Source organism: Tachysurus vachellii, chromosome 5, assembly GCF_030014155.1.
Source record: "Tachysurus vachellii isolate PV-2020 chromosome 5, HZAU_Pvac_v1, whole genome shotgun sequence".
Lineage (NCBI taxonomy): Eukaryota > Metazoa > Chordata > Actinopteri > Siluriformes > Bagridae > Tachysurus > Tachysurus vachellii.
The window spans coordinates 18,007,622-18,032,698 of NC_083464.1; the positions used below are offsets into that span (position 1 = coordinate 18,007,622).

Sequence of the window (25,077 nt, forward strand, 5' to 3'; positions counted from 1 at the left end):
AGTAACACATCAGGATCAAGCAGGCCTTTATTAGTCAGACACTGCCTGGAGGACACTACGTCACCTGACCAAAAAAACATCGAAATGAGGAGAAAGAACAGGGACCTTCACAGTAAATTACTTTTCCTGTGTGCGGGGACATATGCAGGCAGCTCAACAGGCATGGAGTTGTAATTGGAATCCTAAAGGAATTCTCTAGCATCAATGACTAAGATTGATGGAAATGCCTGACTGATACCTCAGACGCTATACATGGCAATAAAGAAAAAAAGAATACTCTTCCCTAAGGAATTTGGCTGATTAGGTATAAAAAGCCAACAGCAAAGCTTTCGCTAACCAAGGCCAAATCAACAACATTAAGGATTTCTTTCACTTAAAATCTGGAGCTTCTGTTGCACTTGGCCTACTTTGCTTTGGCCATCACAGGCAGTGATAGATGACACACAAAAATATTCAAGCTCTTAAACTTCCTATAAGCCCGGAACAGACAGCACTACTTCCATTTTCACAGATTGTCCAAAAATTAGACACATTTCAGTTGGCTCTGAATACACTCATCTGTCTCAGAGCAGGGAGATGCTGGGCAGAATGCATCCAGACTGACACGTCTGCAGAAAGTGTAGCCAACATTGCCGAGCTAATTAGGGAAGTGTTTATGAAAGTTAGAAGAAAGCTGCTATCACTGTGGGAGATTGAGAACAGGGTCAGCTCTAACCCACTGCACCAGGGATGAGTGGAAATTTGGGGAAGGAAAGGAAAACAACAGGCAGGCAAACCAGAAAAGTATAGATGATGTGGTGATTTATACCACAATACTTCTAAATCTTTAGATCGAATTAGATAGAGAGTGTTGATTAGATTTCAATAACATTTGTTTTCTATAACACTACTGTAGCTCCTTCACAGTTACATGTATGGTGGATACTCTACATAATCTAATATAATAATAAACAGCGTTAAAAAAAACACATTATTCAGTCTCTCCAGGATTTTAGATGTGTTGTGCGTAGATGTGCATTTACAGAAATGTATTCAAAATCAAGCAAACTTCATTACATGATATAAAGAGAACCATGTATATTCATTGATATGCTAAAGCTTTTTCTTTAAGAGACATTTATTTAACATTTATGCAAGGGGACTTGAGTGTCAACGCTTTGTAGCAGTCAGTATATTTTATGCTGCAGGCTACTCTTCAGGAAAGAGGAGTTTGGGCTTTTCGGTTTATCAGTAAAATGACAAGCTGCATTTTTCGTCTTATTAACTTCAAGAGAGACCAAAAACGAAGTTAGTGAGGAAAGACTGTTTATAGCTTTTAAAGAAACTTGTCTCATGGACATTCCATAACATATAAGGTTAACTCAAATACTCATAACTCACTCATTGATAATTTGGCATGATATAAAGAGAAATAAAATACTGTAAGATGTGGTTATATTAAAATAATTCATTTCGTTGTGGATTATTGTCCAATAACAGCACATTCTGTAACCAAGGCCAAATCAATAACATTAAGGATTTCTTTCATATAAAATCTAGAGCCTCTGTTGAACTTTTCCTACTTTGCCTTGGCAATCATAGGCAGTGAGAAATCATACACAAAACTATTCAAGCTCTTAAACTTTCTATAAGCCTAGTAAAGACAGCACTACTTCCATCTTCATGTTTTATTCCTTACATAAACATAATGGATGCTGGTCATGATTTACATTACTTATTAGACAGGATTGAGGTCAGATAACATACACAGCAACACGTTCTGTATATGTGTTCAAATTAATTGCGTATAAAATAAACCATCTCTGTTTATTTTTATCAATAAGAAACGCACTGTTGTTTTTTGGGTTTTTTTTGGAAAAGTGCTTGAGGGAAATAATACAAAATATTTTAAAGGATAGCAGCAAAGACAAAAGCAGCAAAAAGTCAAAAACGGTTCATAATTCTGAAAACATGACAAACTAATTTGAAAATAAAGTGGAAGAGAATGAAACTCTTGAGTCCTTGCTCAACCTGCTAATATACAGAAGAGCCAAAGGTTAGCCTATCAATTATTCTAATCAGGTAGCAATTACTAAAAACCACACAAAGGTTTGTTTTACCCAGGATGTGAACATTTCATGCGAGAAGCAATCTGTTGAAAGTCTAATAGCAGAATAAGCCTGACCGGTATATTTATTATCATTCTTTTATCATTTCTGAATAGATATTAATGTGTATTTGGGTTCTTCTCTTTTCATCTCTTTATGGACTTTATGAACATAATAGTTATACTTTAGTTATATAGGTTTCAGATAAAAGGACATTTAGGGATCTGTCAGTCAAGAAAGCCAGAACAAATAACAACTAATATACTATAAAGTAAATGCACAACATATCTTGTAATTGTCAAAAACTGCTCATTACCTGGAGTTGCAGCACAGCAGTAGAAACTCCCGGTTATTCATGAGAACTTGCAGGAGCACCAGGAAGGCCTTGGCTCGGATGACTGAAGATGGACTCTCCAGAGAGCGGATTATCTTCACAACAAAGTCCTGTAAAGCCATTAAACTGAGCTTCATTAAAAAATACTGCTATTTGACTGAAAGTCTCTGGACATTTCTTTGTGTACAAGCCATATTGTTGGACAGCAATTTGACGAGTGAGATCACTTACACTATAAGGTGCTAGAAGGAACTGCAAAGTCCCCAAACTACACTTGACATAAAATAGAGGTTAATAAGCTAATGAGTTCCACAGCATTTAGTGGCAGCAAACGAGGAAGAATTGATTAGCTTTCTCCATCTGCTTAATTGAATACAATGGTCAAAAGAAAAACATTCTGCACGTTGTGATTAAATATGATATAAGAATGGGAGTTAATTAATTTCAAAATCATCAATGCCTTGAATGAATTGTAATACATCAACAGTATTTTCAAGCTGCACTCGGAGACTGTTGGACATCTTTACCCAATTAGCTGTGTCGCCCGGTGCTTCATTGAAATTTAAATTCTAGGCGATACAATGCATGAATAAACACAGGCTGCACTGGCCTTTTATTTGTCAGGGGAATTAAGCAGAGAAATCTATAGCGATTTATAATTGGTGCAGAAGTGAAGCAGTAAGTTTTTTCCACTCCAAAGACATGCACTCCTGTGTATTTTTTAAATCCCAGGTCAAATTTGAAATTTACATACAAATGGCTGCAGGTCAAAGTAAATTACCACTGTTCATCACAGGCAGCCTCAAAGGCATTATATAGTAGGGTTTAAATCAATGTCTACAGCCCATTTTCCAATTGATCAGCTTCTTCAGCAAATGAAATCACTCTAAGGTTGTCCTTCAGTCTTTAAACACAGAGTAAGTCATGAACACAAAGTTTTATACAGAAATACAGTACATAATGTGGAAGGGCAACAGTTTGTCCATCCTACACATATTTTTTGAATGACTTTATTGACCATTACTGAAATATTATTTCTGTATGCTTAGCACTTTCCTTTCTTGTTCTCTTCTTTCTTTTACATCTTTCTGCATTTATTAAGTTTCTTAAAAAGGTTGAAATTACCCAGAAAATGTGATGCACATTGCATCACATTTAACATGGTCCAACAAAATCATTTTGTTAGTTCTGAACTCCAGCTGCTGGCTTTGCTTCCTTTTTCTGAATTGTTACCTTGAAACAGCGATCAAACCAACTGTTATCTATCCACTGTAAATTTGAGTTGCTTGAATCAGCCAACAAGGACGTATTTGCAACAGGTGATTGAAGAAATAATATTCATCCTAAATCTATGTCTGTGTAGAGAACACTGGAAGAACGCTGTGACTGCTGTGGAAGAGTGAGGCTTTAAATCTTCACATTCCTAATGAATCCCTGTTTCTCATACATCTATCTCCCTTTTTTTATTTGCTCAGTCATAGATCCTTTGCAATGGTGTAGATGTTGAAGTGGGTTTAGAAATATGAATATATGTCTCCTCCGATGTGAATTAAGCCAGTTGTCATACCATAGGAGGTACCAGATCAACTTGGCATATAAAGCCCCTTCCCCCAAAGGGAATAGAGCCACTGAACCACTGAACAGCTACAGGGCAGATTAGTGTTTCTGACAATCTTGACAAACTGAAAAATGACTTAACTGATGACTTAATAGTGTAGAAAACATGATGTTCGAAAATATAATGGGTCCTTATTCAACAAAGCTATATGTTGTCATGTTTTCTGTCAATTAGAAAATCTACTTTATTTCCATAAGATGTATTTTCAAAATAATAGCTAAAAGTCAGATTTATTTTAGCTTTTATTTCTATATATGATTTTCACTGGGTCAAAGTAGTTTCTCTCTGTTTTTACTAGCCAACTGTAGAGATATGCTTAAGGTCCTGTTGGGAAAGTATTCTTCAGATAAAAAAGATTAAAGATTAGATTAAAAGCCTTTTCCTCCATATATAGCACTGATCATGTCCAAACACATTCATTTCTGTTTCATCTCAACGCATAACACTCCACCCTCTTAAGGGCTGATGATTACCTGCAAACCTTTGTCTGTTTTGTATTTATGCTGATCTTGGAGTAGGTTTTTTTCCTTACACAATAGTCTTTCAAGCCATGGCAATTTAGGGCTCCTCTTAATAGCAGATATACAATCTTTGGTATCTGATACCCAAATCCTGCACCAATTCATTTAGCGTTATCTTGAGGTTCAGTTGAACCATTTGAAAGTTGAACAACTTTTAGATTAATGTTCACTCAATCATAACTGAGACGGAATGTATTGTTTGTCAAGTTTAAAATGGTTATATTTGCATACATGTGTTTGAATAGGTTCTTGTGGTACATTTATCTGTTTGTTCCTAAGAAGAAATTTGATTTTCCCCATGGTATAAATAAGCAAACCTTTGACCCAGTGAAATACTTATACTGCTTTAAGGACAAAATTTATCATCTCTAGTCAATTGTTGATGTTCTAATAAAAAGTCTCAAATCGTTTTTTTTGTACTAATTAAAAGTTGTCATCATTTTTGACATTTGACAAATTCATGTTTCAGATGCAGATTCTTTTTTCCATGGCCTCAAATTATTGCTTGTTCAACTTTGATAAATAAATGCCAATGGCATTTTTAAGCAATTTAAAGAATATGTTAATATGCATATATTTCAATAGCACTAATATATATTTTAATATTTCTAATAGCACTGTCAAGGGGAAGACCATAACAGAAAATGGGCTTTAGAATATGGATTTTACAACCTTTTAATGATAAGATGCCCTAACCACTAAAAATTTCAATTGCCATAATATTTTTAATTTCAAAATTTCTGTTGACATAATTAATAGACCAACAACTATTACTTCAAAAAACTCAAGATCAATTTAATAACATCATGCTAATATATGACCAGAGACAATAAATAAGCAAAAGAGTTTGCATCCAGCTGTGGTAGATAACATTCTTTTAACAGACTAGCCAAGCAGTAACTGTATCAGTACTAATGACCAATTAGCCATCTGCGCAAGTGAGGAAGACTGTGAGAGGCAACAGCCAGTAGCAGTGTGGGGTTTTCACTTTTGGGATTATTTTGTTTGATTTGCAATCTACTTGTGAGTGAAACCATTATAAAGTTAATGATATTAAAAATGTAAAGGTGGATTTGTAATTGTACTTTTCCAAAGCCTGCAAAAAAATTTCATGTATTCTGTGCTTTCAAAGATTATTAGTTTTTGGTCATTTCTGAAATACCTAAGAAAAGAAAATTAAGTACTAACCTGAATTCAACCATTTCATAGTCAGTGGTACACTACAGAAATCTTCGTGTTGCAATGAGTTGAGCATGCATTGCACTGAGGTGTTCAGCAAAGCTGACTACAACTAAAAAGTTATTAATAAATAATAATAATAAATAAATAAATAAAAGGTGATGCCTCAGCAATCCATGTCAAGACGACGCAGTATGAGATCTTCTGGATAGAATGGGTAAGTTTCTTTTTCACTGTCAATATCTTCCCACAAAGGTTTCATTTTCCTAACTCTCAGATTTCCAGTGCACCTACACAGCCAATAGTCATTAATGAAATTTAAAATGCAATGCACACACATTCCAAATCAAAACCCAAACCCTCCCATATTGGATAAGAATATCATACATCAAATATTAACCAACACAATTTCTTGATGAATACCAGACATCAAATTGTTCCTGTTTGAAATACTATAAATGCAATATTAATGTGTATTATTTTTGCCAAGCAGCAGCCTCTCTTTCTTTTGAGTATGCATACTGAATTAACAAAAATGTATATGAATTAATAATTATGATAGCATAATGCATATTAATGCATATTAATTTAATAATAATCTCTACAGAAGAGTTGGGTGAAACTGTGGACAATCTGGACAATGTTATTTCACTAGTTTGTTTAGTTGACATGTATCTTGTTTTAGCTTTACTGACATTGTGTAGCTCTAACTGTTAATATTCTAAACTCCTTGCAGTTTAGTTATTATTATAAGCACTACTTACAGTTAGAAGCTTTAACAGTGTGTGTGTGCGTATACATACTCTGTCCTGTGTTAGTCTGTGTAAGTGTGCTCCAGATGCCAACATAGCGGCGAACATGGTGAGCATGTGCTGCTGCACACGGCTGATTCCTGACACTAAGCAGCTGAGGATGCTGGGTAATCCAACCTTGTCAATAACACTCTGGAATGCTGCTGTTGAGTGACGGGTTATTCTGCACAGAGCCTTGAGTGTGGGGAAAACAATAACACTCTTGTTAATGAATGTGGGCCTGAGAATCCACACAAATTACTCTATAATGTGCTCTGGATTGAGAGAAAGTAAAAAGTGTGTTACTTACTGACATAGCACTGACCCGCAGTGCATCCAGAGTCGAGTGAGTGAACAGATACCAGAGGGCAGGTCCCACTTCTGCTGTGATAAATCCCTGAGCACAGCGAGACTGCGTGCTACATACATTCTCAATGATCTTTGCTGCCATGTGGTTAACCACCAGTTCCTCCTGTATGAAACGTTAGAAGCTTCTTATACATCATCTTTTACACGTTACTTTATCAGGTTTAAAAGAACCATTTGTACAACCCAAAGAATTTTTATTATTAAATCATTCATTGAAAAACACTACTAATTCTACACATTCTCATGATTAAGAGCAATATCAGATGTTTCATCTGAGGGCAACAACAGGCTCAGTTCTCTAACGTGATCTAAAATAAAACTAAACAGAACGTATTACATTCAAATCTGTAGGATTTCATTCCTCTCTATTGTAATATGTAAATATAAAAGCAGCAGATATAGCAGCTTCCAGGTTTCATGCAATTACATCATTGGGAATATACTCCCTCAAAAAACATCAGCTCAGTGAATAAATTCCTGAACTTTTCTAAGCAAATCCAAGGCCAGCAAGTAGAAACTTATTTGTGCTGGTATTTGTCTCTAAGTCTTCTGTCCTTGAGCAAATCTCTCCATGGCTGAAATGAGTGGAAATTAAAGATTTAAGAGCATTCAACAAGCAGCAAGCACATGGATAAAGGAAAATACCACAATGTGGAAATATCTTTGAGGCACAGTTACTCTGTGCATTATTCCGATGCAATCGGCCAGCTTTCACGGCAATAACACCAGCAAATCTCGTCTCGATGGAAAGACTAGGTTCAGGTCAGTTTATAAAAGTGCCCCATCAGAGCGCTGAAAACACACATGTATAGTACAACACACGAATGCAATACTAATGTGTTAAGGGCAAAGACAGTCTAAGAAAGCTGCATCCAGAGTTGCTGCTTTAACTCTGGCCCACTCAGTGTTTCTGTGGAGAGGTTAGAGTGGTACTTTAGAGCTGAAGCTTAGGAAAAGCGTAGAGAAAATGATTGACAGCCTGCTGGAGGGCAAGTTTGGAACAGGGATGTGGAGCAGGCATTTTTTTCTTGGTACATCTGCCTTTTCAGAAAAAGTGGGACCTAGAGAAAATAAAACTCTACTCTTAAATGCAAGGTTCCTCCATAACAAAATGTATTCTGAGGCAATTCTCGGCATACAGTGGCACAACAGCAGCATGCACGCCTTTGTAGTGCGGCCTACATGAGATGCTTTAAGGGTGCTCTCAGAGGAGTAATGGAGCGTTCCATAGTATGACCCGTTCGGATCTTCTTACACTCTAACCCAAATGCCACAACCCTTCAAAAATAATGTTGCCTTAAGACCATTAGTTTTAAGTAGGGGTGTGATGGATAATTTACAGAGTGTACAACAAAGCTTTCCTCTGATCATATAAGATTTAATAGTGCACAAAAACAAATATTCAAATCACAAACAACACTCAGTTTGACTTGCTGCTTAAGTCCCATCCTCTGGATAAACATATTGTATGAGAGGAAGCAAGCAAAAAGCCACTTCTCATACACAGCATAAGCACCATAGCGCTATAGAGAGTCGCCTATATGTTTATTTATACACTACCTCCCGTGTGAGTGCACAGCCCAAATCTATACAGTGTCAGAGTTTGGGGTTACACAGTACACATTAAGAGAAAAAAAGATGAGGACAGCTATTCTCTAGGGTACTTCCTCTGTAGCTCTCTCCCTCTCCCTCTCCCACACACACACACACACACACACACACACACACTCACACTCACACTCACACTCACACTCACACTCACACTCACACTCACTCACCTTCTCAGCATTCCAGCTGTACTTTAGCCCAGGGCCATGTTCAAGCCAAAGTTTACCAGAATTATGTATTTCCCCCAAAATTCATATCTACAGAATCAGCATTCCTGTGTGCTAGTCCACAGCTGAAGGTCGTGTACATGATATTTTAATTATTTTGACTCATTTATATATTTATAAACACAATACAATAATTTATTGACCACTGAATGTTAGGGTTATTTATCATGGGTTATTTTTATTTCAGAAAAACTACAAGTTGGATTGTGTATTTTGCTCATAATATGTCTTAACATATTACAGCAAGTACACAGCTGAATTATAGCAGATTCTACACAAACCTTTAGCGTCATAAAAGAAAGTATGTTTTTCATCACTGTGTAATAATTTGACTGAGCAGATCAGGTCAAAGTGTGCTAACTGTTAGTGTAGTGTCTTTGCTTTTCATTCATTCATTTAATCATCTTTGTCCTGATCAGGGTCATGGTGGATCTATTACCCTATCCCAGGAACACCGAGCATGAGGTGGGAATACACCCTAGATGGGATGCCAGTCTACAGGGCACACTGCACACATCTCTAAACTTTAAATTATTTAAAGTCTCCTAGCTGCCTTCTAGAAATACCAACTAGCTACCTTCCTGGCTTATCTGTTATGAGACCAAGTAGTAGTTTAAAATGCTTCTATGCGTATAACATTCGTATAACAAGTCACAATGCTTCTAGCATATAACTTTACCAGAAAGGATATATACCATAATAAATACATTGAGAGCCGATCAGTGTTGAAATGCTTAAGTTAAATAGGCAGCTAATCTCTCTAGCTTTATAACCTTGAAATGTATTTATAAACAACTAAAGAGGTTTTTTTGTTAAAGAAAATTTTTACAGGAGAATAATTAGGTGGTAAATGTTCAACAAACAATCATTGATTATTTTCTTGTAAGGTGTACACCTATAATACATAAGCTTATTCCTTACATATAGGATTTGTGCAGGTTAATTGTTGCAAAATTATTCATTACTATTTATGGCTTTCATTATATTTAATGTGTCTCTTAGGAAAAGAAGCTGCTTCATTAATTTCACAACTCTATTTGCAGCCTGGCAACCTGCATACAAGGAAATCTAGACTAGGGACACTAGATTAACTCTTTAACCATATGTATTTCACCAGTTATTCATTCCTATCTACATTTTGGCAATCTGCAATTATTTCCAACACAGCAATTCTGTACAAATTCAAACTGTGCTACAGATGACATAAAATAGAAGTTAGGTGATTATTAAACTGAGCAACACAACACAGTTTGGCATTTATGGCGAATACACCATTAAGTATGCAGTTAGTTAAGTTGTTTTAGCAAATTGTTTATCTCAAGATTCAGCAGCAAGTCCATTCGAAACCTTTGTGCTATTCATGACAATTTTGTGTATGTATGTGTGGGTACACAAAATGAACCAGAGTAAATAAATCCATTAGAGTTGGTCTATAGAGTGTTTGTGTGTGTTAGGTGTCTAAGAGGGAGAGCGGAGAGAGAGAGAGAGAGAGAGAGAGAGAGAGAGAGAGAGAAACAAATACACACACATACACACACACACACACACACACACACACACAAAGCGAGATAGACAGAGACTGCAATTGTGTCCATCTGAAGGAGCAGCACACCTGGCCTAAATAAAAAGCTATGTAAATCAGTCTCGCCAGCTAGTGCTTTCATTACACTACTCTCAATGTTTCATCTGCACTAGTCTAGTCTCTCTCTCTCTCTCTCTCTCTCTCTCTCTCTCGACTCCATTAATCCTCGCTCACAGCCAATCACACAACCAAACACACTTTCATTACCACTAATGTGGCCTCAAAACTTCACCCTTAGATGTACCAGATATGAGATGGCATATGCACAGATCATTCTTTTTTAAAATCAGCTTTCTTAAAAAACATCTACATTAAAGCTAGCTAATGAAATTCTAGACATTTAAACTATGTATGTTTTGAAATGAATTAAAGCGTACTACTCTGTAAAGACAGGATCTAATCATCTGTGTAATCAGTAATTAGAAAGTGCAACTTGCACAACCATGTATCAATCTGTTCTGAAATCAAAAGCCCTAATGTTGTGTATACTGCAATGCTGATGACTGATTTAGCAGGGACTCTTCTTTAAAAATGTGAAGATGCTTGTGCCATAGCATGACATGACACAGCAGATGAAACTCAGATCGAGCGGTCTATACCACAGCCCAGAACTGATAATTATACCGAGTCATAGCAGGGTCAGCACAGTGTATGGGTATCATATCATAGAGGCCTGATAGCAGGAGATGGAATATTCACACTGTCGGTGTGAGTGGGTGTGTTATAAATATTTAATGGAGAAATACTGTGATGCCTGGTTTCAGCCTAGGGCTCTAATACATGCCACTTAAGGGATGAGTGCATATAGTCCTTTCATCATGTACACACACACACACACACACACACACACACACACACACACACACACACACACACACACACACACACATTCACTGTGGATTGAGCACACTTTTTTTCTTAAAATCACAAGTCTTTCTATCTCGATCCCAGCCTCAAACACACTGTGTTCATAATAATACAGACTTACTGTATGATACTGAATTTCTTTACATCTTTACATTTCTTAAAACTTGCATGTCCTATTTCCTGAGCAAATCCACTTTTTAAAAAAAAAAAAAAAAAAAGAGCAGGTCCTTTAATAGGCATTACAATTAACTGTCTGCATCAACCTTCTTAGATACCCACAATAAAGAAATAGGTCTGTCTCTCATTTTTATCTTTCAATTTCTATTGAACTCTACTGTACAACAGTACTTCGCTAACCTTTGTCTTGGAGTCTCCCTAACCTACAGGTTTTGTTGTTCTTTAACACACCTATTATTTATCAGAAAATTAACAGTGGGTGTGTCACAGCAGGAACAAAATGTGCCCAGGTACTTTAGGAACAGGTTTTCACACCATTGCCAACTGGCACTAATACATTTACTAATTTGACATACATAGTTCATACATCAAAGAATGTATCAAGAGCAGTTTTTCTTACAGTTAAAAGTTCTTGGTCCTTTTCAGTAACGATACAGAAATAAGCAACATAATTGGGATTAAAAAAATTTGAGAAGTTTTATTTTATTTAAAAATGTTCATGCTTCGTTGGTCTACCTAGTGTTCATGGCACGTGTACATGTACATTCCTGATATATTGTACCACGGATTGTCTTCCGTGCCATGAAGAGTTTGGACCTCCACTGACATGAGGGCGACTCTGAGAGGATCCTGAAACATCTAGAGATTTACCAGCTCCAATTGGACTCTATACTAAAGAGCAGATGCCAACTCCATGTGATCTTTGAGGACAACAACCTCCTCATCAATACAACATTTGTCGGACTGTATATCTATAATCACACCCTCCAGCGTCACACAAATGAGGATGAGTTCCCCTTAAAGGTTTCTTCCTTTACCATTAAGGGAGTTATTCTTTGCCACAGTCGCCCGAGTCACCTCAGACTTGCCTCATTTTGGATAAATACAAACACATTCAAATATATTTAATATTAATCTTGAATTTTTGTATTATATTAATCTTTATATTATTCTTTATAATGACCTTTTGTTTTATGTTTATGTTCTGTAAAGCTGCTTTGAGACAATGTCAATTGTTAAAAGTGCTATAGAAATACATTTGAATTGAATTGAATTGAATTGAATTGAATATATGATGATGCAAACCCAGCTATATTAGTTACTTTGGATCATCTAAGATCGAGTTGCAGAACTGTACTGTAGAACGATTTTGTAGTGCCTTCTCTTCATATTTTTACAGAGCACAGTTATCAGTCTGTTTTGCTTTGATTGTCATCATTAATCAACACAAAATACATCCAGATCACTGCCATGTTGTATTTTGTGTCATCTGTTCATTAGTGTGACAATCAATGCTAGACTTACTCAGCATAGTACCTGGAATCAGATTTTGGAATCAACACATTTTTATGACTGAGTAAATGACTAGGGTATCGGAACAATACCCAATACCTGCATAAGTAGCAACATATCCTTAGTTTTATCCAAAGCAACTTACAGTTGAGCTGAACAGAGCCTTGCTCCAGAACAGTAACAGTTTGACAATGCCATGATTTGAACACACAACCACACAGCAGCTCTGAGCCACTAACTACTGAGCCACCAATTCCCTATTTAAAACCAGCAAAATTACAAGTTCATTAAAAATTTCAAACATTTCTTATGATGTCAACATTAAGACAACTAATTTCCCTTAACAAAATGCAAGACGCAAGAAAAGTGAGTAAACACGATTGTTGCTAAGTGTAAAAATGATAATTGCTAGTTACTTGGAGCTATTAATGCAATGAGATGGACTAGTTTATCAGTTGTCCTGGAACGGAAGTGTCCTACTCTGTTCCCCCTGCAGGAACACAAGTACACAGTTAGTCAAGGTTTTACAGCACGGCACAGAGAGGTACACAGCTAGTGTTCTCATTATGGCATGCTGGGTACACAGCGAAACAAATCACCTTATTTGCAGGGCGCCTCCCCAGCACCTCACACACGCACCCTGACACAAAGCAGAAGAGGTAATACTAAAAATAATCTACCAGTAAGCATTTAAAGGCCGTATACAAAGCCTTGAACTGTGTTCAGTTTGAAAAAAATAGTTGGCAAAAATGCTTCTCATTGCCTGGAGTCACAGGTTACGTTTTCGACAAATAAACAGTTACTGAGTGTTAAATGTGAGTTTCTGTAAGAGTTTCATTAGTTTCACCTTTGAACTTCTCAAGCACTGTAATGAGAAAGTCATTTCTTATAGGCCACAACTTTAGGAATATTTACCCCACAGCAATCCTACAAACTCTGCAGAATAATGAAAGCAATGTAGTGGGTTAAATTTGGGCACTTATACAAAGTGTGAGAGAGCAAACAACTTTTGATAGCTACTGACAGGCTAGCAGTACAAAAATTGGCAGCTGCTGAACCAGTACTTGAAGATATCAATCAAATAATGAGATTTCCATCAACTGAGGAAATAACTGTAAAATTTTACCTCATACTGAAGCATTGCAGTGTGTTTTTACTAACAAATTCTGTCTAGATTTGTTCATTTTAAAAGCCTCTACCAGCTGTGTCAGTTATTACCCCTGTCTTCCTATGATTCCTTGAAATCATCCCCTGCTGATTAGTCAATAAATAGCCAATCTGGAATATTGAGAGAATTGTATGGAAGTGCACCTTCCCCATGTGTATGTGAGAGTGGAAAAGAGCAAGATTTTTGGGGACACTTAACTGAGCACTATAAAATGGTCTGTGCAGCCAGTTAGACAGCACAGGATGTGTTAAGCAGTGTTGTGGTGATAAGCAAAAACATTACTGGAAAATGCTGCTGTAGGTGCGTTGTGTGAGTATGACAGCACTGACTGATGACTGAGTCTGCCATACACCCTTGACTTGCGGCTAGCAAACAATGCCTGTAGGGGCTGCAGAGGGTTCATTATCACGCAGATCCCCCACTCCCCAGTCCCAAAAAAACACACACACACACACACACACACCATGCTGAGGACAGCGCAGCAGTCTTACCCCTTCCCGAAGGCACCTCATTAACACAGTGTAGGCGGCAGCAGGAACGACCCACAATCCTCCTGGGTGCTCTTTCTTTTCCTCCTGCAGGGAAGAAAGAGTGAGAGAAAGATGGGAAATAAAGAGAGAGAGAGAGAGAGATAGAGAGAGAGAGAGAGAGAGAGAGAGAGAGAGAGAGAGAGAAGGGGGGGGTTGGTAAACAGCGACTCATTTCATTGTGGGAACAATTAAATGTGGTGTAAAGCAGCAGCCATCATAATTAGGCGAAATAAACCAACTTCACAGACAACTCTATTGCTTTACACTGCCAGCTCTGGTGGAAGTAAGAGAAGCAGTGTAGATGCAAATGCTTGAAAAACAGAGTGTGTCAATTAGCAAGAAAAAGAAGCATAAACCACTCTAGACCAAGCAGATTCCAAAACACAGTCAACTTTGGCTGGAAAAACACTGAGAGTCTATAAACATAACCAGAATGCAAAAGTGGCATTATCATCTTATCCAAGGACTATTTTTTACAGCAAACTGCACATATTGTTAAGTGTCAAAATGTATCTCCACAACTGCCTCGGTGATCATTAAAGGCCTAAAACTCTTCGGTAAAAATACAAATTTCTTAAATAAAATTAGCAGAAAGGGTTATTACTATTAATAGTAATAATACAACAAAGCTGGTGTAATGTCAACTTATTGCTAACTTGGTTTGCTGTAAACCAGATGTTTTTGTCCTCACTTGGGTCTGAAACTTCACTTGTGATATCCACCGTCCCCCATAATGTAAAGCTAATACAAAAATCATGTTTTTCTAACTGAGTTTAAGATTAGAAATCCTGTTAATTAGCAATCCCTAGTCACTCCATTTTAACCTAAATCAGCTACTATATCCAAATACTAATTAAAAAAATTGTTCTTATTCGCTACACTGAGACTGTTTTGTTTATATTAACAACTGATTGAGCTGATAGGAACAAACAATTAATAGAATCAGTAAAATATATAACAAAACTAACCAAAGCAGAAATTCACTAAAATGTAGTGTGGCATGTTGGATGGCTATTTAATCCACTCACCATCTTGTCTTGTCTTAGTGCCAAAATGCCAAAATAAAAAAGGTTTCTGATATTTTTGACATGCATTTTATGCAGTTTCCACTATAACAAATGTTTAAATCACCATATTGACTATAATTTTTTTATACACCTATTCTTGCTTACTCACATACATAAGTCTAGAATAGGATTCACTTTCTATATACTGGAAACTTTATTTCAAAATCATTAAATACAATCTTATTTGTTCACTTGGCATTCAAGTCCTGTTCTCTGACATATGGATGTCTAAATCTTGGAATTCTTTACACATTAAATGTCAGAAACTGATCTAAATTTTAGATTACTATATTGACAGAAACAATCCTAAATAGTTATATATGTTCTGTCAAAATATCTGTGATGACAGCATTTCTTTCACACGACATTGAATGATAAGTTTCACCTTTGTCAGAACCAGACTTTAAAATGAACTCTACCTGTATTCATGCAAATCAGATACTCATCACACAACGTTTGAAATCTTGAATTTGACTTGTCAGAAGGTGTGTATTATTTTTGTACAGAAGATGTTCCACATCATTAAATCTAACTGTAAACCGTTAAATTGTTGATATGTCATACTTTAATAACTTAAACAGTGTAATTGTTGGCAAAAGACTTTGGGGAAAAAAAAAAGAAAAACAGAGTAACACGCCACACTGTGATGATATACAAAAATAATGCACTAAGATGGTATGTCATGTGGATATTTTTCATGTAAACATGTCTGCTTCATGTGCTACTCCCTACATATTTCAGTGTACATATTTCTTTTAAGCATAGTTAGTATAAAATGTTTGTGAAGGACTTTCACAACTCACCCCAAGACAAAAAAAGGCACTGTGACAATGTGAGAAGTTGATTTGATTTGATACTGAGGTTCTAGTGCAAGTACTAAACATACAGTAATCAAAATCCTATTTCAGGAAACAAACTCTTACATTCTGGATCTATGAAACAACTCAGATCTCATTGATGTGCGGTCCTTTTTAAAATGTTAATATGGTTTCGATAACCACACTGCATATCCCAACATGATATATATCCGTATAGATCCATTCAAGTAAACCAAGACTTGCCAACTACAAAATTCCCTGCCCACCATCCATCACATGCCCTTGTACAAATGCCCTGCCCACCATCCATCAGAACTTATGGATGAGAGTTTGTGATGTTCAATTAACTTATAAAAGCCTCGCATGTTGATATTCAAACCAGTCTCCCCAATTTAATGAAGGGATGGCGAGAACAAAGAAAAAAGAAAAATCTTTTAACTAGAACAAGGGCAGATAAGTACCCAAGCCTCTGAGGTCCCTAAGCCAATAATGTCAATAAAGGCTGTGTGTGAGTTGTACTTTATGACCTCAACAAACAGCAGAGCTAAGAAATGGAAAAATACAGCACAAATAAATCTTATATAACAGATTATTCTTTCTCCCATACATTAGTGTCTCATCTGCATCTGCTGCACTTACACTGTCTAGAAACCTTCAACACTCTTAGAGAAACAAAACAAACATTTAGTTCATACATGCTTGTTTCATGCAACAACTCCAAACTCATGGTTGCATCATTTACAGAAACTATAGATTACAAAACATGGAAAAAATAAGTTGTCTTTTATCTCTGAGAGCCTGTATAATGCTCTCCAAAGGAATCAGTTGGTTTTCTTGAAGAGGAATGAATGTATTATCATTTATCATTTCAGACATTTAGTATTACAGTGTTTGCAAAAATGCTGTTGACCAAGCCGTTACACATATTATAACCTTAATTGAGATGGATTCAAATGTATACTGTATATATCTATACTAATATATTTCTATACTTTTCACTGAAGCTATACATGACTGAGAACTGAGTGTGACTAAAGAGCTATAAGTAGAAAGGACTTCAGCCCTATATTCAGTTTCTGTATGAGGCTAATGTCAGAAGAAACTGCTGGTCTAGATACTAAAAGCAAAAAATAAATCTGATCTTATTCTCTAACAAATCTAGGCTGAAATATGTGATGTAACATAACATAATATAAAGCGACAAAGTAGGTCACACAATAATAACCGTAGCCATCTAAGTTACCATAACAACAGCAGGTTTGTTGTAGTACAGCATTTAACTGTATATATTTTTCTTAATAGAGGTTATTTAAATTTAGAAATATTTGTTAAGTTTGAGTGTTTGGTCCATTTAGATGGCCATTTTAGTTGAAGTGTTTCAATTAGTTTAAAAAAACAAAAAAACATATTTATGCCAGCCATAATGCAAGGTTTCTGTATTGTGTATATCAGAAAAAGAAAAATTGGTATTGTACCATCTAGAAATGAGTAAACCAGCATGTATGACTGAAGAGGCGTTATAAGGGTTTGTTTCTGTATTTCCTGAACACCATTTTTGACTACTTTTACCTGAGTAGCAATGAGGTACATGAGCTCTCCTAGTGGTGGCAGAAGGCACTGCTTCAGCTTTCTGTTCCTGAAGTTCTCACGGAGAAGCTCGGTGAACATGGCCACTGCCTGTGGAATAAAAAAGACTAGTAACTAACTCATGTAGCTGAAGCTACATTTCTCTAAATTAAGAGCTTGTGAGATCAATACGAAAATACATTTTGCCATTTAAAAAAAATATACCTGCAAATAACATTGCCTAACTTGCCTACAGCCACACTTTACATGAAAATTATCCTTCCTCTCTCACTCTCGCTCTCTCTCAGCCCTCACAGCAGGATGCTATGCTAATAGAGCCTCCATACTAACGTGCCTGTAATGACTTTGCACAGAGAAGATGCTGGTGACCGGGTTTGATGAGCCTTAGCCATGAAAGGCAAGTGTTGATGATTGCATGCTACACACAATTTAAAGAGTGCAGTGGGTGCAGGCTGAATAAGGCTAGGCTGTGTTAAGCAACACTGCTGGACTCTTTCTGCTTCCCATCTATGTATAGAAAACTGGCTCATCCAATGGTGGACTGAACTCTGTGACTGATAGTAGTAGACTTTGTGAGTAGGTACAGGTTAGGACCTTAAGATTTTATTCCTCACACCTATTTGGAAATAAGATCTAAAGCAAATTTTATAATTTGCTGTACTCAGAATTATGAATGTGTGTGGCCATGTACACAGATGTGTATAAGTGTTTAAATAATACATACATGTATAAGTGAAGATAGCACAACAGAGCAAAAATGAACAAAATAAAATAAAAACAAAGAGATTACTAATCAAAGTGACATAGTGTCAGGTGTGTTAAGGAAGACTCTAGTAGTCTCTACTTTGTCAACCTTTTCCTACCATATTAATTCACATCTCTTGATCTTCTCCACATGGCTCTCCAATTTTTTATGTTGCACTAGTTCTGGTTTGGATCTCGTTCCAACTCCAGTTGTACCGAATACATTTCCCTACTCAACCAAATTAGCATTTATTTAACACAAAGCAGCACAGACACTTGACACATGGTTGAGATTTCAGAAGTGTGCATGTCAGCTACACTGTGAGCCAAATTTACCCACAAACCTCATCTCTGTATCTTAATGTAAATATGTTTATGTGCATCATCTAAGAAATATAAACCAGCCTTTATTCTGATTCCAGGTTAGCTTGAAACAGTGTGTCTACTCTCTGCAGAATTAGATGAGCTGATCTGAATAACCTTTTAAAAAACACTTTAGAAACATTATATATTTCTGTTGTGTTGACATGCAGAGTATTTTGTTCGGAGACATATCTGAAGCGCAATCAGAAAGATATTTGCATGTTTGTGTGGGTGTTGACTTATAAAGCTATGCAGATTTAAGATTTTAAGGGTTTTTCATAAACAGATCTGAACCTGGCATGTGAAATAAGGACTATCTATTTGTATTACTAATATGTGAATTTAAGGCAGTTCAAGATACAAACAAATACAGTATAGTTAAAATCATTTTTGAAGGCCACTGTGATGAAGATAGGTTGTTCTAATTTCTCCAGCTACACTTACTCAAATCTCAACTCAATACCATTGTAACCTTGATGGTTGCTGATTACTCTTCAATAGTACAATGAAATATTTACTCCCTCAGGCAGCAGTGGATGTAAAAAGGCAAAGCCTTCACACAAACAAATTATAGATTTTTAGGCTGAATCCTGAGCCTCATTCCAAATAAGCAAGGAACATGAAAATCACACTCAGATTCTTTAAAACCTCCTCCTACGTACAACTTCATGCATCTTTTTGTGATGTATACAACCATCCAGAGCAATATTCAATAGTCATTCCCCCAAAAACAGTGGGGTCCAAATGTCTAAAAAATGTCTAAAAAAAAGCTTCCATTTTGCATTTTTTTCTCATTTAATACAAACGGCTTCATTACAAATGATATTATCAGCGATAGCTTGAATGAAATTTTATCTTAGAAATATTACACGTATTTCATTATTATTTAGTATGTTTATTATTTCAACAATATACACGTGAGCTTCAAGTTTGTGTAAAACCTGATGATCTATGTTAGATCAAATCCACTCAATGGAAGGGATAAGACTGACTTTCTGTAAAAAAAAAAAACCTGACATGGTCAATTTACTATTTAAATCCTGACCTAAAAATAGTGTAGAATCCTGAAGATATTAAACATTTCTTTTCGCTGTTTATAATTTTCAAAATTTCTCTTTAAAAAAAAAAAAAAAAAAAACCTAACCAAATAAAATCTTAGACTTGCAATACGCTCTTAGGTTTTGGACCGCACCGTATGTGCAAATTGTCTCCTTAAGTTGTTGTCTTACATGTTGTCTCAATATGTCGTTATATCATGCAGTTGATGTTAGATGTAGAGGAAGCCTACACTAGTAGCAGAATGTCACTGTTTTCATATAGTCTGTGTTCTGAAAACACACACACACTATTCATACATACATACTAAATATGCATTCAGTACATTGCATACTTTTACATTGCATACATTGCTGAATACTTTTAACCATTGCTAAAGCTAGAAAGTCAATGCTGTCAGTCTAATATGAGAGGTGATAAGCATTTAGGTAGAATACAGATAGTAGCACTAATGAGGGATGTATTCATAATGAGAAGTGTTTCATTTACCACTCCATTAGACTAGTGCTTAAATGTACATGAAGACCACAGACATTCCAGAGACAACAGAAACACATACCACTGACAGAAAGAGATGAAGAAAGAGAAACTAATAGGCAATATAACCTCTTATACCCATGATTCTGTAATTTCCTCTCAACACAAGGCAGCCAGTATGATGTCTATTTATAGAGGCTTTTATCGTTGCCATGACAACAACCTAAAGCAAAGTTTCTTTCAGCTGTTGCTTTCTGTCCAAGGCTCAGCTAACATAAACCTATAATGACAGACAGATAATTAGCATCCACTTTATATTAGAGTGAAGTACACACCCGACATCATAATTATTTCTACCATCAACTGATCGCCCACATATGAACGCAGTCCCTAAAACTGTTCTCAGACTAGTTTCTGCCAACCAAAAGGAACTGGACAGTGTACAAGGAAACATCCAAAACTGGTGGCACTTTCTCACTGCAAACAAAGAGAAACCAAGCGAAAAAATAGGCATGACAGAAGCAGTCCGCTCTGACGCTGGACCCCTGTAGAGACACTGCACACGTCTCTAGCTTCTCAGCACCAGCTCCTCATGCCTAAAATGGCGGGTGGTCAGAGTCAGCAATGGTAAGAGCAAAGAGAGTGTTGAAATGTGTGAGCGTGTGTCTGCTGCTCACTGCTAAATCCTAAGCCTTGCTAGAATGTTTGTGCCAGCCATTTTGTGGTGCAGTCCCCATGAACTGTTCAGGAACAAAAAGGCTAGCATGTCAGTACAGGAACCCATGTAAAGCCCATGTGAACTCAGGATTAACGCTGAAGCCATCCTATTTGACATCGATCACAGCACCGTCTTTGATATCATAAACCACAAAGCTTTTGATGGTTTGTTGACGTCATTTGTAAGCATGTTTGTGCAGGAGGTATGTCCTCGGTGCACTCTGGAATAGTACATGCCATAGTAAATTCACCTTTGGTATCAATTTATCAGATTTCTATGTGCTCTAATATCATAGTTATAAGAAAATAACTTAATTTTTTTCTAATGTTTTCTGGAGGATAGTGTTTGGAAGGAGCATGCTAAAGAGGTGCTACACTGACACCTGCTGGTGATTCTTTCAGTTCACCACAGGGATCCAAGCACATGTAACCTGGCATCAGAGTAGATCATGATGAACAGCTTACCATAATCTTTCTCTACAATATACAAGCCAGACACATCATTAACCCAATTATCTGTCTTTCCTAGAAAAATCCCCAAAATATCTAATTCCAAATCAATATTAGCACACCTTATTCAAGTACACTTTATTATTAGCTGAGCAAGGTACCTAGTTCTGCTGTGATGCAGTACTAGTAATTCTCTCCCACACACCATATTTATTATACAATTTTATTTCGATAAACCTGTCATTTTCCTGTCATTCATTTATATAATGGATATACCCAACTCCAAGAACAAAAAAGAAAACGCAATTCACGGCAACAAGGAAATACCGGTGAAGCAGTTTTTAAGGCTACATAAGTGCTGTGTGGCATAATTGGTGTAAGCAGAAGAATACTTCAGGATCAAGACTGAATACTTGTATGCAGTGTGTGAAACAGAAATCTGTGTACAATCAAACAAACTCACTTCTATGACAGGAACATCCTCTCTGAGCTCTGTGTTATGACATGCCAGCAGACCGATGACTCTCATCACTTTGGTCTTCCTGAAGGACACATTTTTTAAATTGATAATCAATTGATAAATTCACAGTCAGCTTTTTAAATGTGATAATGTTACATGGATGCAAAAAGCATGTACAGTACTAGGAACAATGACAAACATAAAATTCAGATGACCCTGTGAGATTATTTGTGAAGCATGAACAACACAGGAGTATATCAAAATTCTCATAACAGTGCTTCACAATCTCAGAGTAATGCATGTGTCTAAATACCAGATCACATTGAGGCAAAAAAAAAAATAATAATAATACAGCTCACATACAGCTTTCATAATGAAACTGAATGTTTTATGCAAGATGCAAAGCTGTTGCTTGGTTACAAGACTAATTTAGGACATGTCCAGTGTGTCACAATACTGGTAACATCCAACATTGTACACTGAATCCAACTTTACTTAAACCAATATGCAGCACAAACCTAACTGTGTGATAGCAAAAATAAACATATCAGGAGTGATTGCTGCTGCTTTCGAGGCTTCATACTCACATATCCCAGTTAGGGGCCTGCCGCAGTTGCTGGATCAAGACTGGAAACTGAGAGAGAGATAGAGAGAGGGATAGAGAGAGAGAGCGAGAGAGAGAGAGAGAAATGGGGAGGTTAGCTTTGAGTGTGATTGATTGACAATTATTTGTGAAGCCTATATGCCTTTTGTTTTTATGTGGAATTGTGATTTATGTGTTTGTAGCCGGGGGCACGGTGGCTTAGCACATTCGCCTCACACCTCCAGGGTTGGGGGTTCGATTCCCGCCTCCGCCTTGTGTGTGTGGAGTTTGCATGTTCTCCCCGTGCCTCGGGGGTTTCCTCCGGGTACTCCGGTTTCCTCCCCCAGTCCAAAGACATGGCATGGTAGGTTGAGTGAATGAGAGTGTGTGTGTGCCCTGCGATGGGTTGTCACTCCATCCAGGGTGTATCCTGCCTTGATGCCCGATGAAGCCTGAGATAGGCACAGGCTCCCCGTGACCCGAGGTAGTTCGGATAAGCGGTAGAAAATGAGTGAGTGAAAATGAGTGAGTGAGTGTTTGTAGCCTTCAGTCTGGGTAAAATACTCTTGCTGCTGTAGGTGGCCACCTGGTGGCCAAAGACGAACTTGATTTAATCACAAACTGAATTTTTATTATTTATTTTTTTTTGTAATCTGATTTTCAAAACAGTTACAAAGCTATTTAAAGATAATGACTGGGGTATTCCCAAAGTATGTAAAGAGGAAACATATTCTAAGTTTAAAAGGAACATAGCAAGCAACTTCAACTAACAGTCTATTGTACTTCCCTGAAGACATACCATCTTCAGTTGGAGTTTTTTTTATTGCAATACATTTTAGTAAACACCTGACACTATTATAGTTTATTCAGTTAGGGTTTATTTTACCCACAGTTACTTTAAATTAGCATGAGTATAATAATTCTGCTAATCTGTAACTCTACCCTCCTTCACAGATTTGAATCAACAGCAGTTGAACATACTTAAGGCCTTATACAGTATAATGTGTTAAAGGGACGGCAGAAAATATCTGATTAACCTTTCCCACAAAAACAGCCAAGCTCAACTAAATCTCAACTAAAACCAATTCAAGTATAATAATTCCATAATACCAAGAGGTAAGTTGCATTGCAAAAAATCACATCATCAAGAACACCAAAGCCACAGTGCTGCATGGTCGTGGCAGCATTAAGCTTCATGCTTCACTTTAACAATAAAGGAGGGAATCATAAATGGCAACAAATACCAGTCAGGTTTAGTGCACAACCTTCAGGTATCTGCCAGTAAACTGAAGATGAAAAGGAATTTCAATTTTCAGCACGACAATGACCCAAAGCATGCATCCGGATCAACAAAGGAATGTCTTAAACAAAAGAATATCATATGTTTGTGAATGACCTAACCAGAGCCAAGACCTGAGTCTAACAACAAAAATCTGTAAGGTGACTTAACGTGAGCTATGCACAGAAGATGACCTTACAATTTGATTGCTATAGAATGTTTTTTTTTTTGCAAGAAAAAATGGGAAAATATTGCTGCCAATCTGAAACTCTTCACCAAAAAGTGTACATTCTTATGTAACTAGATTATTGCTATTATATAGCTAATGTCTTCTTTTCCTTTTCTGTAACACAGTTTCTGTTTTTAATTTAATTTCTATACGTTGTATAGGGTGGAAAACATGATTTATCTTGGTTTATTGTTTTACATCCCGAAAACCTGTCATTTTAGAAGGGATGTGTTGACTTCCGTTGTATTCATGCAATGTTTATTTTTGCTGTATCAAAAATTCATTGTATCATCATACTACCATATTGGATTGAATTATAATTTGTCATTTAACATGTAATAAATACAGTTTCCTGTGTTCTACATGGCTACTAATAATATGATTAATATTAATGTGTATTGATATTTTATGCATCAGGATACTGTTAGCTTTATGACTGGTGCATGTAGCACTCCTGTGTGTTCAGTGGCTTTTCTTCTTACCATTATTTTCCATCTCTGTCACCGGCACTTGTTTGAACATTTGACTGGATTCTGTCTTAATTGCAAGAGGCTTTGGGTAAAAAATAAAACTGCATGTGTGATATGAACCCAAACAGTGCTTACCAGCGGGGAATGCATAAAGCGCGTGGCAGTATCTCTGTGGCCACAAACACAGCACAGATAGCAGAGTAGGTTGAGTTTTGTACGTAGTCCTGTTGTTGCTCCAGATCCAGCCTTTTCCACCGACTCAAGAACAGCACATACCTGCTGCAGGAAAGCAGACCAGTCACCCGGGCTCAGACATGCTAAACGCTCAACTACAAACACAGAGAAAGTGGGAGCAAAAGACAGACAGTCACACAGTTCGGAATTACAATGTACCAACTTTTTTTTAAAAATAATAATGATACGAAT

General features: G+C 36.7%; 1 protein-coding gene across 3 annotated transcripts in view; it reads right to left on the reverse strand.

Moving 5' to 3' along the window:
- ulk4 (unc-51 like kinase 4) overlaps positions 1 to 25,077 on the reverse strand; it is an 84,508-nt gene that overhangs the window by 53,077 nt on the left and 6,354 nt on the right. For all 3 annotated transcript variants that reach the window (XM_060870121.1, XM_060870119.1, XM_060870120.1), the window contains exons 15-22: positions 24,787 to 24,980; positions 22,678 to 22,724; positions 22,094 to 22,172; positions 17,806 to 17,913; positions 14,313 to 14,396; positions 6,841 to 7,002; positions 6,543 to 6,725; positions 2,404 to 2,531 (exon numbers count right to left, since the gene is read on the reverse strand). In XM_060870121.1, coding sequence (XP_060726104.1) covers positions 2,404 to 2,531; positions 6,543 to 6,725; positions 6,841 to 7,002; positions 14,313 to 14,396; positions 17,806 to 17,913; positions 22,094 to 22,172; positions 22,678 to 22,724; positions 24,787 to 24,980 — 985 coding nt within the window. The remainder of the gene's footprint in view (positions 1 to 2,403; positions 2,532 to 6,542; positions 6,726 to 6,840; positions 7,003 to 14,312; positions 14,397 to 17,805; positions 17,914 to 22,093; positions 22,173 to 22,677; positions 22,725 to 24,786; positions 24,981 to 25,077) is intronic.